General features: G+C 41.5%; 1 protein-coding gene across 2 annotated transcripts in view; it reads right to left on the bottom strand.

Annotated features, from left to right (window-relative positions):
* Nucleotides 1–15,047, bottom strand: part of LOC122551339 (protein NOXP20) — a 60,929-nt gene extending 45,882 nt beyond the window's left edge. The window contains exons 1-4 of one of the 2 annotated variants that reach the window (XM_043693073.2): nucleotides 14,911–15,047; nucleotides 4,608–5,015; nucleotides 1,884–1,968; nucleotides 141–254 (exon numbers count right to left, since the gene is read on the bottom strand). In XM_043693073.2, coding sequence (XP_043549008.1) covers nucleotides 141–254; nucleotides 1,884–1,968; nucleotides 4,608–5,003 — 595 coding nt within the window. In that variant the 5' untranslated portion in view covers nucleotides 5,004–5,015; nucleotides 14,911–15,047. Of the gene's footprint in view, nucleotides 1–140; nucleotides 255–1,883; nucleotides 1,969–4,607; nucleotides 5,016–13,108; nucleotides 13,252–14,910 lie in introns of those variants that run through there. The other variant, XM_087987257.1, reaches the window with a different exon arrangement.
* Between the last annotated feature and the right edge of the window lie 395 nt (nucleotides 15,048–15,442).

Raw genomic sequence — 15,442 nt, 5'->3', positions numbered from 1 at the left:
CACAAAGACAAAATACTTTTAATGAGACCACCATAAAATGTAAAATAGCAGTTGAAGTAATCAAAACAAGGAGCCAGTGCCTTATGAAAACGAGAAAGGAGAAAACAGACAGGAAAAAAGGCAACTTTCTTTGCAGATACCCGATAATTTTGTAACTTCATTTGGCTCAGGCAGTGTACTCTCCTCAGATGTTTGGGTACTGTGAATTTTGAGGGATGCTTCTGCTTTCTCCATTACAGTGCTCAGCCCATGACCTGCAATTGAAATTCCAAATATTAGTTTGTTTAAGATACAGATAATATTCTCTCTACACAAAAGAAAAAGAATCATTACGTTCCATGCATCAAGTGTTACTGAAAAGAAGTTTCAAAATCTCTTACCAGTTATAAACTGGTTTTCTGATTATTTCAAATAGAAATTTAGTGTTGCAGACTAATGTAATTAATCTTAATCATTAGCATACCAACTGCCAGGATCCTCTGAATATTACTCTTATGGAAGACTGTCAAACAACTAGAATTATCCATCCCCAAACTTGGACTGTCCTATATTGCCAGCTCTGAGCCTCCTAAAATCTTATGATCAACCACATTGCCTGCAGTGTGATCCTGATACTTCAGATTTAACAATTGTTTAAAGTTTAACTCTGGCTGGCTGCTTTCCTCTGTTCCAAGGAAACCTGGCAGCTAAAGTAGGAATTGCTTGGTGCAGCAGCTAATAAACTACATATTACCCACTACAACTCACTGTTAGACCAGCACTGTGTTCTGCCCCCAGTGATCTCCTAACCAATCCTTCCTTAGCTATGGCCTCTGAACTTTCTCTCCCCAAGGTCCTTCTGATCTCCTCCCTCTCTTGACATAGCAGCATTCTGTGATCCTTTTGTTTATGACCTCTCCCCTTTCCATTCCACTACCACTCTTTAGAATAGAATAGTATCGCAATTTATTGTCATTTGTATTTATGAAAATACAGTGAGATGTGTATATGTCACCACAGTTCGACACCGTTTTAATTACAGGAATACAAAAAGGAATAATTAAGACAAAGTTAATCTTTTGTTCCCTCCATGGCTCCTGGGTTTATGGAATGGTTACAGGATGCTGCCCAAGGTCGCCAAAACAAGGGTTTCCGGACTGGACCCACCACGCTGCCATCGTCAAAGCTGACACTGAACTACTGCATTGCTGCTAATGCAAGGAGGGACAGACCAGATCCACCAAACCTCCAACACTGAAGCTGTCACTCAAGCACTGCCACTTCAGTTGCCACCCAAAGCTGTCACATTGCTGCCATAGCCACAAGGAATGAACTGGAAACACAATGCTGCCACTGTTGACACCGTCACACCACTGTCAGGAGAAACAGATCAGACCCTCCAATGATGAAGCCTTCGATAAAGTGACAGCCACTATGGCCACAAGGAATGGACATTCGGATCCACCAAACCGCTGGTGCTGTGATAGGCTCTCATAACTACCTTTCTCTATCGCAGCCTCAGAAAAAAAGGAAAGGTGAACTTTGATACAAAACAGAAATGAAGAAACAAAACAAACAGCAAAATAAAGAACATCGAAGAATGCAGCCAGTCAGGTGAGTGAGAGTGGGAGCATATGGGTACAGAGCCTGAATGCTTCTTACATACAACCTCTGAATACACTGAAATAGAAGCATAAGATATTAACCAGGTTCTGCTGTCAAATTCTGGGAAATTGCAAGACCCAAAAGAAACATTTTTCCATGTTTCCCAACATCAGAACAGCACCTCATCTGTCACTGGTAATTTCAGAGCCACAGGATTAATATGGTAACCTGTAAAGCGACTAGACTTCCTGCGAGTTGGCACACTTAGTTCTTGCAGAAACTTCACTAGCTGAACTTACCAACAGTTGCTGTTGCAGTGGACAGCAATGATTTCCCCCAGGTTCCCCAGGATCCCCAGGCTTTTCTTTTGTCAGAAGTTGATTCCTGTAGAATTCATGGAAAACATTTTTATTAAACTTATCAAATACACTTTGTCAGGAGGCAGATCTTTGGCTTGTTACTGCTGATGCTTAATCCTGAATGGACTTCTCAACAGCTTTTGATAGTGGCAGTTTTCCACTCCATGCCACTCTCAGGGGCTAGTGTGGAGACAAGTTCCAAGTTTACCTCAGCTGGAACAAAACTGAACTTAAACTTTTTTTGTATTATTCTGCACCTTAGCCATCAAGCTAGCTGAGCTAACCATCTCAGATTTATTTAATAGCAGAGCCAATTGAGGTTATTTGACAAAACTCAGTGTAACTAACATCTAATTTCATAAAATTGCTATTAGTAATAATAGACAGATAATAGTTACACTTTATTGATTTTACAAATTAGACTGCATTTAATTTCATAGCAGGAATTCTGGCTAAGAGGTTGACAGAAAACTCTATACCTAAGTTTCTAATGTATGTTCTTGATGCAGAACTGCCAAGGGCAAATCTTGCTCTGCACCACTATAGATGCCAGCATTCAAACAATTTGACTCAACTTGAATTTAGCCCCAAGGATAATCTGCTATGGTTCAGAAGATTTGGGCATGGATTTCATGTGCTCCTGCTGCACATGTTCTCCTGGGGGTGTAACCAAGCACAGCAAATTGAGTGGTTAGCCCACTTGAGTCCTGCTCACTGCATAATATGCGAGGTGGAATTGGCCACAAACCCAACATATTTAAATATGTAGAAACTGATTGGACTTATTAACAAGCCTCCTGATTTGAATAATATATTGCCTCAGCACAGTATAAATGCCAAGGCCTCTAGTGGCTCAATGGTACTATCTCTGAATCCAAGACAGAACGTCCAGGTTCAAGTCCCACTTGCCCAGAGGTGTCATAACATACTCAAACTAGTTGTTTAAAAATAATTTTAATACAGTTAGTATGGCCATGAGGTTGGGAGAGTGGCCAGGCTATTTTTAGAGTTCCACATAAGAAAAGATGGCGGGGTGACAGGAACAAGGGCACAACCAATATAAATGTCATGCTGCATAATTAAAGTATTTTAATCATCAAAAATTTGATACCTGCCTTCTAAAACCAGTTTGTTACATCATTATAGATGCATCACAGAATGGATGTCTTACTTTGTTAAAAATTAAAGAGTGATTCTTTATTACTTATCATCAATAAAGTAGATACAACTTGTCGATTAAATAATAATAGGAGGGCTTTATAATTTAATCCAAATAGAAAACACTGATCACACACTCAATAATAAAATGGTAATAACTAACTTGCAGAATATTTTGTTATCTTGGGAAAATGAAATTTAATCACTTAGCATTAGGGAACCTAATTAGCCTCATCACGTGTATGCCAGTGAAAAGGGGTGAAAGCCAGAGTTCTCGATTCTGATCACAATCAAGTAAATCAGCTGGATAATGCTAAATTAAATGTAAACTCCTGGAGCGTCGGATGCTGAGGGGTGACCTTTTAAAGGTTTATAATATCATGAGGGACGTGATAGGGTGAATAGCCAAGGTCTTATCCCTGGGGTGGGGAGTCCAAAACTATAAGGTATAGGTTTAAGGTGAGAGGGGAAGATTTAAAAAGGGACCTAAAGATACAACTTTTTCACAAGAGTATGAAACATGTGTATGAAACGAGCTGCCAGAGGAAGCTTTTACAACTTTTAAAAGGCAACTGCATAGGTATATAAATAGGAAGAGATATGAACCAAATGCTGGCAAATGGGACTAGGTGTATTTAGAGCTGAAAATGTGTTGCTGGAAAAGCGCAGCAGGTCAGGCAGCATCCAGGGAACAGGAGAATCGACGTTTCGGGCATAAGCCATTCCTGAAGAAGGGCTTATGCCCGAAACGTCGATTCTCCTGTTCCCTGGATGCTGCCTGACCTGCTGCGCTTTTCCAGCAACACATTTTCAGCTCTGATCTCCAGCATCTGCAGACCTCACTTTCTTCATTAGGTGTATTTAGGATATCTGATTGGCATGGACAAGTTGGACCGAATGGTCTGTTTCCAATCTGTACAGTACTATCACTCTATATTTAATCCCTAATGTGCATGCAATTCTTTGTTGATTTGGAGCATGTATAAAATTTTAGACTGGATTGAAACAGACGAAAGGCAATCAGAATTTTGTAATGCATAATCAACTGCTTGCCATTATACATATAACATTATTGTCGAATGGAAAGCCTTTATTAGTTAAAGATTTGTTTAGCCTTTTTAGAACGTTGTTCAATGTAAATTGTAATCAAACCAATTGATGACTTCTGAAAACATTCCAATCATTTATTATGAAATAATTATACTGCTCCAGTTTACATTCTATTCAATCATCAATGGTACGATACCATTCTAGTTGTCATGAAACATGCTTCTCACAAGGAAAAGAAGCAAGAATAATTCAAGCATAATAACCGGAATAATTTTATTCTTCATTAACTGTAACTCTCTAACTTCAACCTCCATTGAGGTCACTTTACAGACAAATTCAAGCATAATACTTTGTCTGTAAAGTGACCTCAATGGAGGTTGAAGTTAGAGAGTTACAGTTAATGAAGAATAAAATTATTCCGGTTATTCAAAATTAACTTTCAAAGGCACCACATACCTCAACAACATTTTCCTCTGTTGATACATGTTCATCCAATGCCTGAAATCTGATGGATTCTGGTTCAAGACTTATTGCTTCCTTGCACACAGCAGATAGGTTAATTGTTTCTTCTGCCAACACAGAATCATTTGCTGCATGATCTTCTAATGGCTCACTTGGCTTAGGTTCATCCTCAGCCTCAGTATGGCAAACAATCTCTTGTTGGATGGAGCTCTTATTCCCAACTGGCACTGGATTGGACTTAGGCTCTAAAGAATCACCCACTTGTGAAGACACTGCAATGGTTGGAACTTCAGCATCATTTCCAGATGGTACACTGAACTCATCTTCCACAGACAAGTTTGCCACAGCAGCTGAAATATCACTCCTTTCGCCGTCCTCTGTCTCAGACATGGCAAATCATATCTGTCAATAAAATGTTTAATTATCACTGCTTACATTTATTGCCTTGACTCAAAAAAAATGAAGACAGTTGAACCATTTAAAACACAAATAAACAAGGATTTAAAAAAATTACAAGAGTGTGTCAATGGTTGGAATTTAGGCAAGACCCCTGTCAGGCTGACTATTGGTGAGAGGACCAACAGGGAGCCCCATCAATTTCACAGCAGAGACCCAAGGGTAACAAGTACCATTTGGTGACATCACTGCCTGATGCCAGGTCCAAGGTCAATGAATTTGACTACAAGGGACCATAAAGTTCCCTCTCCTACAGGTTGCTAGCAGGATATGTTGGGCTGCTTATTGAATACACAGGAAAGCAGTGGAGCACCTATTTAATCCATGAACCACCATTAAGTTTTGGTAGGGATAATGGGCGTCAATTGGCTCACTATTGAGCATAACCAACATTAGCAGCCATGAATATCATGTCAGCTCCTTATGGCTTTTCACCTAATTCAGGGATGTTTGGCAGGTTTTCCTGTTTTGATGGCTTGCACTAATTCCAGAATATTATTTTGTCGACAATGTCTGCCTTTGCACGTATTGCTTAGCTGTCTGATCTAACTCATGGATATCTTCCCAAACAGAAGTACCATTCTCTGTTAATTAACTGAAGTATCAACAAGTTATTGGAAAAAGAAAAAGAAAAAAAAAGAATGCATTGGACAGGCTGTTGTTCCCTAACTTTGTGCATGCTTAGAAATTACTTGGATACAATAAAGTGAGGGTGACTTTATTCTTTTTGTTTCCTTCATTGCAGCCGTATCAACACACACTGGGTCACTATCTGAGTGTCACCATGTTTGAATCTCTGCAATCAGCTTTCTGCATCTGTCATAGCACTGACACAGACCTTATTAAAGTCACAAATGACAACCTGTGATAATGCTGACCAAAACTGTTGGAATGATGGAGCATGTGTGGACACCACAGCCAATGACTGTGACTCTGTGACAGTGAGACTGTTTTCTCTAGTTAGTGAAAGTTGTATATTGTCGCCACGCAAGATGCCATCTTAGGTACAAGCACCTAGGTACAGAATCATAAGAACAAGGTAGAAAGAACAAAGTTAAAAATTAACCAGTACAGTAATTCCTAATATTAAGTACAAAAATAAAGGAATAAAGCTAAAAGTCAAACATTACAATCTTTTGAAAGTGCTTAGTGACGCTGGGACCACACTTCCTACAGGAGTTTGATCTCCTCCTCTTTCTCATGCTTTCCTCACATCGTCCATTCCACTGTGGCCTACCACTCTGGTGCCAAAGCAACTGCCACTCCTGTTGATCCACCCAGAGTAGTTATTCAGGCATACCACGATGCCGCAGCTCACCAATGCCAACCGTAGATGCCACCTGGCCATTGAAAGCTGATGTTGGTGCCACATCCTTGAGTACTCATAGAATCATAGAGATGTACAGCGTGGAAATAGGCCCTTCGGTCCAACCCGTCCATGCTGACCAGATATCCAAACCCAATCTAGTCCCACCTGCAGAATCTGGCCCATATCCCTTCAAACCCTTCCTATTCATGTACACATCCAAATGCCTTTTAAATGCTGCAACTGTATTAGTCTCCACCACTTCCTCTGGCAGCTCATTCCATACACGTACCACCCTCTGTGTGAAAACGTTGCCCCTTAGATCTCTTTATATTTTGCTCCCCTCACCCTAAAGCTATGCCCTCTAGTTCTGGACTCCCCGACTCCAGGGAAAATATTTTATCTATTTATCCTATCCATGCCCCTCATAATTTTATAAACCTCTATAAGGTCACCCTTCAGCCTCCGATACTCCAGGGAAAACAGCCCCAGCCTGTTTAGCCTCTCCCTATAGCTCAAATCCTCCAACCCTGGCAACATGCTCGTAAATCTTTTCTGAACCCTTGCAAGTTTCACAACAATCTTTCGATAAGAAGGAGACCAGAAGTGCATGCAATATTCCAACAGTGGCCTAACCAATGTCCTGTACAGCTGCAACATGACCTCTCAACTCCTGTACTCAATACTCTGACCAATAAAGGAAAGCATACCAAACACCTTTGTCATTATCCTATATACCTGCGACTCCACTTTCAAGGAGCTATGAACCTGCAATCCAAAGTTTCTTTGTTCAGCAACACTCCCTAGGACCTTACCATTAAGTGTACAAGTGCTGCTAAGATTTGCTTTCCAAAAATGCAGCACCTCACATTTATCTAAATTAAACTCCATCTGCCACTCCTCAGCCCATTGGCCCATCTGATCAATGTCCCATTGTAATTTGAGGTAAGCTTCTTCATTGTATATACACACTTCCATCTAAACCCTTTACACTATGGCAGTCCCAGTCTATGTTTGGAAAGTTAATGTCCCCTACCATAACCACCCTACTATTCTTACAGGTAACTGAAATCTCCTTCCAAATTTGTTTCTCAATTTCCCTCTGACTATTAGGGGTCTATAATACAATCCCAATAAGGTGATCACCCCTTTCTTATTGCTCAGTTCCACCCAAATAACTTCCCTGGATGTATTTCCGGGAATATCCTCCGTCAGTACAGCTGTAATGCTATCCCCTATCAAAAAGTCACTCCCCCTCCTCTCTTGCCTCCCTTTCTCTCCGTCCTGTAGCATTTGTATCCTAAACATTAAGCTGCCAGTCCTGTCCAGCCCTGAGCCATGTTTCTGTAATTGAAACTGCACTGGGCCGACCAACAGCAAAGATGCTGTGCTCCAGAACCATCACTCACCGCTGGACCTACAATCGCTGCCATCGCAAGCTCCCTAAAGGCTCACTCAGTACACACTCCTGCTATTCTGTCAGTGGCAGAGGAAGTGAATGCTTAAGGTGATGAATGTTGCTGCTATGCCCTGGATGATGGTCAAACTACTTGAATACTGTTTGAACTGCAGACATCCAATCAAGTGGAGAATACTACACAACATACCTGATTTGTGCATTATATAGGAAATATAGGAGATGAAACATTCACAACAGAATTCTCAGCCTCTGACCAGCTCTCACAGTTATAGTATTTGTATGTCTGGCTCAGTTAAGTTTCTGGTCGATGGCAACCTTCAGGATATTCATAATCCAAACCTGAAAGTTAGCCAGGTTTTAAAGCGTTTAGGCACAAACTCTTTCAATACACATTTGAGGAAATGAGAATGGTGATGAACTTTGTGCAATCACCAATGAATATCCTACTTCTGACCTCACAACGGACATTAATGAAGCAGCTGAAGCTGGTTGGACCCAGGACACTACCCTAAAGAACTCCTAAACAATGTCCTACAGCTGAGATGACACACCTGCAACAACTACACTTGCATCTATCCATGACGATATTGGCAGGAGCGACTATGACACAGTCCTTGTGAAGACACGTCCCACCTTAACAGTGAGAATGCACTCTATTGTATTTTGTGGTACACCATTGTACTAAATAAGCGAGATCCAGAACAGATCTAGCAGCTCATAACAAGACATTTACCAGGTACTATGGACCATCAGCAGAAGCAGAATTGTATTCCATCATAATCTATAATTTCTTGTTGGACAGCTTCTCAAGCACAATAAGGAATGGACAACAAATACAGTATTGACAAGCATGCCAACGTGCCATAAAAACAAACAAAACTGCACTCCTCCAATTCTGATCTTGAGTACGATTTGAATTAATAGTGTTGGGATTATGCCTTCAGTTGCCTAGGTGGTAAACACTGAAATTTTCTCTTGAAACCTCTTGAGTTTTCACTTTGTTCCTTTAAGATGCTCATTAATAACCTTCTGGTATCTCCTTGTATGGCTTACTTTCAAATTTTGTTTGATAATGTTTCTGAGAAAGATCTTGGTTGGGGGGCGGGGGAGGGGCATTCTCGAAGACCATAAGACATAGTGGTGGAAGTAAGGCCATTTGGCCCATTGAGTTCACTCTGCCATTTAATCATTGCTGATGGGCATTTCAACTCCACTTACCCAGCACTCTCTCCGTAGCCCTTAATTCCAAGAGTTTATCAATCTTTGCCTTGAAGACATTTAACGTCCCGACCTCCAGTGTGCTCCTTGGCAATGAATTCCACAGGTACACCATTTTCTGGCTGAAGAAATGTCTCCTCATTTCCATTTTAATTTGGCCCCCTCTAATTCTAAGACTGTGCCCATGGGTCCTAGTTTCCCCAGCTAATGGAAACAACTTCCCAGCGGCCACCCTTCTAAGCCATGTATTATATTGTAAGTTTCTATTAGATCTCCCCTTAACCTTCTAAACTCTAATCCCAGGATTCTCAGCCATTCATCATATGTTAGGCATGCCATTCAGGGATCATCTGTGTGACTCTCCGCTGGACACGCTCCAGCGCCAGTATGTCTTTCCTGAGGTGTGGGGCCCAAAACTGGGCACAGTATTCTAAATGGGGCCTAACCAGAGCTTTATAGAGTCTCAGAAGCACATCACTGCTTTTATATTACAACCCTCTTGAGATAAATGACAACATTACATTCGCTTTCTTAATTACAGACTGAACTTGCAAGTTTACTTTTAGAGAATCCTGGATCCCTTTGTACTTCGGCTTTATGAATCTTCTCACCATTTAGAAAATAGTCCATGCCTGTATTCTTTTTTCCAAAGTGCAAGATCTTGCATTTGTTCACATTAAATTTCATCAGCCATTTCTTGGACCGCTCTCCTAAGCTGTCTAAATCTTCCTGCAGCCTCCCCACCACCTCAGAACAACCTGCGTGTCCGCCTAACTTCGTATCATCGGCAAACTTCGCCAAAATGCCCCAGTCCCTTCATCCAGATCATTAATATATAAAGTGAACAGCTGAACACACTGAATCCTTCGGGACACCACTTGTCACTGGTTGCCATTCCGGAAAAGAACCTTTATCCCAACTCTCTGCCTTCTGTCAGACAGCCAATCCTCAATCTATGCCAGTAGCTCACCTCGAACACCATGGGCCCTCACCTTACTCAGCAGCCTCCTGTGTGGCACCTTATCAAGGGTCTTTTGGGAGTCTAGATAGACCACATCCACTGGGTTTCCCCAGTCTAACCTACTTGTTACCTCTTCAAAGAATTCTAACAGGTTTGTCAGGCACAACCTCCCCTTACTAAATCCATGCCGACTTGTTCTAATCTGACCCTGCACTTCCAAGAATTTAGAAATCTTATCATTAATGATGGATTCTAGAACTTTACCAACAACCAAGTTTAGGCTAATTGGCCTATAATTTTCCACCTTTTGTCTTGATCCTTTCTTGAACAAGGGGGTTACAACAGCGATTTTCCAATCATCTGGGACTTTCCCTGACTCCAGTGACTTTTGAAAGATCACAACTAACGCCTCCTCTATTTCCTCAGCCACCACCCTCTGAACTCTAGGATGTAATCCATCGGGGCCAGGATTATCAATTTTTAGATTTTTTAGCTTTTCTAGCACTTTCTCTTTTGTAATGGCTACCATATTCAACTCTGCCCCTGACTCTCCCTAATTGTTGAGATATTACTCATGTCTTCCACTGTGAAAACTGACACAAAGTACTTATTAAGTTCTTCAGCTATTCCTTATCTCCCATCACTAGCCTTCCAGCATCAATTTGGAGCAGCCCAATCTCTACTTTTGCCTCTGGTTTGTTTCTTATGTATTGAAAGAAACTTTTACTATCAATTCTAATATTACTGGCTAGCTTACCTTCATATTTGATTCTCTCCTTCCTTATTTCTCTTTTTGTTATCCTCTGATCCCAATCTTCTGATTTCTCAGTGTTCTTGGCCACTTTATAGGCTCTCTTTTTACTTTTATACATTTCCTGACTTCCTTTGTCAGCCATGGCTGTGTATTCCACCCCCGTCCCCCGGATAATCTTTCTTATCTTTGGAATGAACCGCTGTACTGTGTCCTCAATTACACCCCGAAACTCCTGCCATTATTGCTCTACTGACTTCCCTGTTAGGCTCTGCTTCCAGTCAATTTTCGTCAGTTCCTCTCTCAAACCACTGTAATTACCTTTATTTAATTGTTAACATCATTACATCTGATTTTGCCTTATTTCTTATTAACTCATATTATATTAACCATATTATAATCATTGCCTCCTAAGTGTTCCCTTAGTTTAAGATCTTTTATAAAGTCTGGCTCATTACAGAACACTAAGTCCAGAAGAGCCTGCTCCCTTATGAGCTCCATCAAAAGCTGTTCCAAAAAGCCATCCTGTAAGTATTCCATGAATTCCCTTTCTTTGGATCCATCGGCAACATTATTCATCCAGTCCACCTGCATATTGAAGTCCCCCATGATGACTGTGACCTTGCCTTTCTGACATTCACTATCTACTTCCTGGTACATCTTGCGCCCCGGAAGGCATTTATACAAGTTAAGGTTTTCAAAAAGAAAACTTAAGACTCAGAGATGTACAACACACAAACAGACTCTTCGGTCCAACTCGTCCATGCCGACCAGATATCCTAAATTAATCTAGTTACATTTGCCAGCATTTGGCCCATATCCTTCTAAACCCTTCCTATTTATATACCCATCCAGATAATTTTTAGATGTTATAATTGTACCAGCCTTCACCACCTCCTCTGGTAACTCATTTATACACACACAACCCTGTGCAGAAAACATTGCCCCTCAGCTCCCTTTTAAATCTTTCCCTTCTCACCTTAAACCCATGCCCTCTAGTTTTGGACTCCCCTACCCTGGATAAAGATCTTGACTATTCACCCTATACTTGCCCCTCATGATTTCATAGGTTTCTATAAACTCACCCCACAACCTCTGATGCTCCAAGGAAAACAGCCCAAGTCTATTCAACCTCTCCCTATAGTTCAAACCTCCAATCCTGGCAACATCCTTGTAAATCTTTTCTGAACCATTTCAGGTTTCACAACATCCTTTCTATAGAACTGAACACAATATTCCAAAAGTAGCCTAACCAATGTCCTGTACAGCCACAATATGACCTCCCAACTCCTATACTGAATGCATTGACAAATAAAGGCAAGTGTACCAAATGCCTTCTTCATGTTCCCTGTCTGCCTGTGACTCCGTTTTCAAGGAACTATGATTTGTACCCGAAGGTCTCTGTTCGACAACGCTCCGCAGGATCTTACCATTAAGTGTAAAGTCCTGCTCTGATTTGCCTTTCTAAAATGCAGTACCTTACATATATATAAACTAAACTCCATCTGCCACTCCATGGCCCATTTGCTCATCTGTTCAAGATCCTGTTGTACTCTGATGTAACCTTCTTTGCTGTCCATTACATCACTAATTTTGATGTAATCTACAAACTTATGTCTTGTGTTCACATCCAAATCATTTATATAAATGACAAAAAGCAGTGGACTCAGCACCGATCACAGGCTGGCCACAGACTTCCAGTCTAAAAAGCAACCCTCCACCACCACCCTCTGTTCACTACATTCTAGTCAATCTTGTATCCAAATGGCTAGATCTTTCTGTTATCTAACCTTGCTAACCAGTCCACCATGAGGAACCTTGTCGAACGCCTTACTGAAGTCCACGTAGACAACATCTACTACTCTGTCCTCATTAAACCTCTTTGTTACTGCTTCAAAAAACTCAATCAAGTTAGTGAGTCACAATTTCCCACACACAAAGCCATGGTGACTAATCAGTTCCTGCCTTTCCAAATATATGTAAATGCTGTCCCTCAGAATCTTCTCCAACAACTTACTTACCACTGACATGAAGCTCACTGGTCTAACGTTCCCTGATTTTTCCTTACCATTTTTCTTAAACGATGGCACTACATTAGTCAACCTCCAGTCTTTTGGCATCTTATCATTGTCTATCGATGATGCATGTTTCTCTGCAAGGGGCCCAGCAATCATTTCCATAGCTTCCCACAAGGTTCTAGAGTAAACCAGATCAGGTCCCAGGATTTATACACCTTTATTTGTTTTAAGGTGTTCAGCACCTCCTTCTCTGTAATATGGATACATTTCAAGATATCAGTACTTATTTCCCCAAGTTCTCTAGCTTCCATATCCTTCTCTACAGTAAACACTGATGCAAAATACTCATTTAGTATCTCACTCACCTCCTGCAGTTCCATACATAGGTGGCCTTGCTGATCTTTAAGGGGTCCGATTCTCTCCCTTGTTTCTTTTTTGTCCTTAAAGTATTTGTAGGACCCCTTTGGATTCTCCTTAAGCCGATCTGCCAAAGCTAGCTCATTACCTCTTTTTGCCCTCCTTGACTTCCCTCAAGTACACTCCTACAGCCTTATATTCTTCTAGGGACTCACTCGATCCCTAGAATGGATGAACATCCAGGACATAATGAATGGATACCCACGACATATTCTATTTCTCAGTGTTCCTCATATTAGATAGGACACAATAAACAAAGCTACTGGAGATTGATTATAGTGAGTGTAATACTTCCAAGAACGAGAAGCCACAAATTTAAAGTTGCAAAAGAAGGAAATAAGATGCAACAACAAAAAAAGCTTTTACAGAGCACATCATGAGGGGCATGGATAGAGTAAGTTGACAAAGTCTTCTTCTGGGGTAGGGGAAGTCCAGAATTCGAGGGCATAGGTTTACGATGAGAGGAGAAAGATTTAAAGGGACATAAAGGGCAAGTTTTTCACACAAAGGGTTGTGCATGCATGCAATGAGCTGCCAGTGGCAATGGTGGAGACTGGTACGATTACAACATTTAAAACGGCATCCGGATGGGTATATGGAGGGATATGGGCCAAGTGCTGGCAAATGGACTAGATTAAGTTATAATATTTGGTCAGTATGGAGGAGTTGGACCAAAAGGTCTGTTTCCATGCTGTACATCTGTGACTCTGTATGTGATGCAGATCTGGAATACATTGCCTGGAACTGTGGTGTGGCAGGTTCAGTCATGTCACATAAAAGAACAATATCTGATATTTAAATAGAAATAACATGTAGTGTTAAGGGAAAGGATGAGGTAATGGTACTAAGTCATGATACCCATTCAGAGAACTGGTGCAGATAAAATATGCTGTATGGCCTCAATCTGTGATCTGCAGGGATGAGACGTTTCAATTAATAGGATGGACTGGACACATTAGAAACAAAAACAGAACTGCTGGAAAAACTCAGCAGGTTTGGGAGCACCTGTGGAGAGAAAGTAAACATTTTAGGTCTACTGACCCTTCTTCAGGTGCTTCCGTTTTTATGTTTGACTTCCAGCCTCCACAGTTGTTTTTTCCTGCAGAAATTGGGATTGTTTTCCTTCAAGATAAGAATACAAGAGGTGATTTGATAGCAGTTTTCAAATGATGATAGTCCTGGATTAAGTAGATGGGGAGAAACTGTTCCCACTCTTGAAATAAAGAATGGCACTAGTGGTGAAGCGTTTCACACAATAGGTAAATGCGAAGTGAGAGAGAAAAAAAACCTTTTTCGCGTAGGGTCAGGAATGCATTGCATTGAAGTGTGGTGGAGCCAGGTTCAAATGATGCATTCAAGAGGGCACGAGATGGTTACTTAAATAGCAATGCTCAGGGTTACGGAGAAAAGGCAGGACATTGGCAACAAGTCAAAAAGTTCAGGAGCCAGTGCAAGCATAAGGGCCCGAATAACCTCCTTACGTGTTCTGTGATACGCCTAACTGTAATACAAAAACTGTCCACGATCACTCACTCACTATCACTCAGGTGAGTAGTACCTCGGGGAGATAGAAGCTTCCCCCTTACTGCTCCTGCTCCTGCTCCTGCTCCTGCTCCTGCCTCTCCCCCCCCCCACTGTTCCAGTGTGGATTGCTCCAGCCCGACTCTGATTCCAACAATGACCGCTCGAGAGCTTCTCCACCCCGCGTCCGTTGCACTTTAAACCCGGGGGAGGGGGGCTCGAGACTCACCTGTCCACGCGCACCACTTCACCCAACTCTCTCGCTCACTGACTCTTAATACCCGCCCTTCGCGTCGCCGCCACGTCGACAACATATGGATCCATCCTGGATCCGGAACCTTGTACTCGGTGAGGCGAGACCCACCGGAAAGGAACATCCCACCCAATCTCCAGTCCATGGGGGAATCGGTTTGGCGTTGCACCCGCGCTGAGCGCAGAATTCCGGTTCTAATTTTGTATGCGATGTTCCTGTACCGATGCTGTCAGTACCCCTGAGTATTTTAATTCTGAATAAGTCATGCCTGTTGTCCTGGTTATCTCCTTGCACAGGCAACTTCCTCATTTTCAAATCTGTAATTTAGCAGGGACTAATAAACCCTCATCATTTACTCTCAACACAAAGACATTGTTTTAAGTGTAGCATTGAAGAAAGATCAATATCCACAATGCCAAGCAAAAGTTTCCACTGATGCATGCAAAACTTATTTAAAATAACACGCAAGGTAAATTTTAGCGCTCGAATATTTTACGGAAAGAGTTGA

The sequence above is a fragment of the Chiloscyllium plagiosum genome, unplaced genomic scaffold, assembly GCF_037043375.1.
Source record: "Chiloscyllium plagiosum isolate Xiang-an unplaced genomic scaffold, Cpla_swu_hap1 HiC_scaffold_1, whole genome shotgun sequence".
NCBI classification, from domain to species: Eukaryota; Metazoa; Chordata; class Chondrichthyes; order Orectolobiformes; family Hemiscylliidae; genus Chiloscyllium; species Chiloscyllium plagiosum.
The sequence above is the reverse complement of the archived record's forward strand: the minus strand, read 5'-3'. Positions and strand labels throughout refer to the sequence as shown.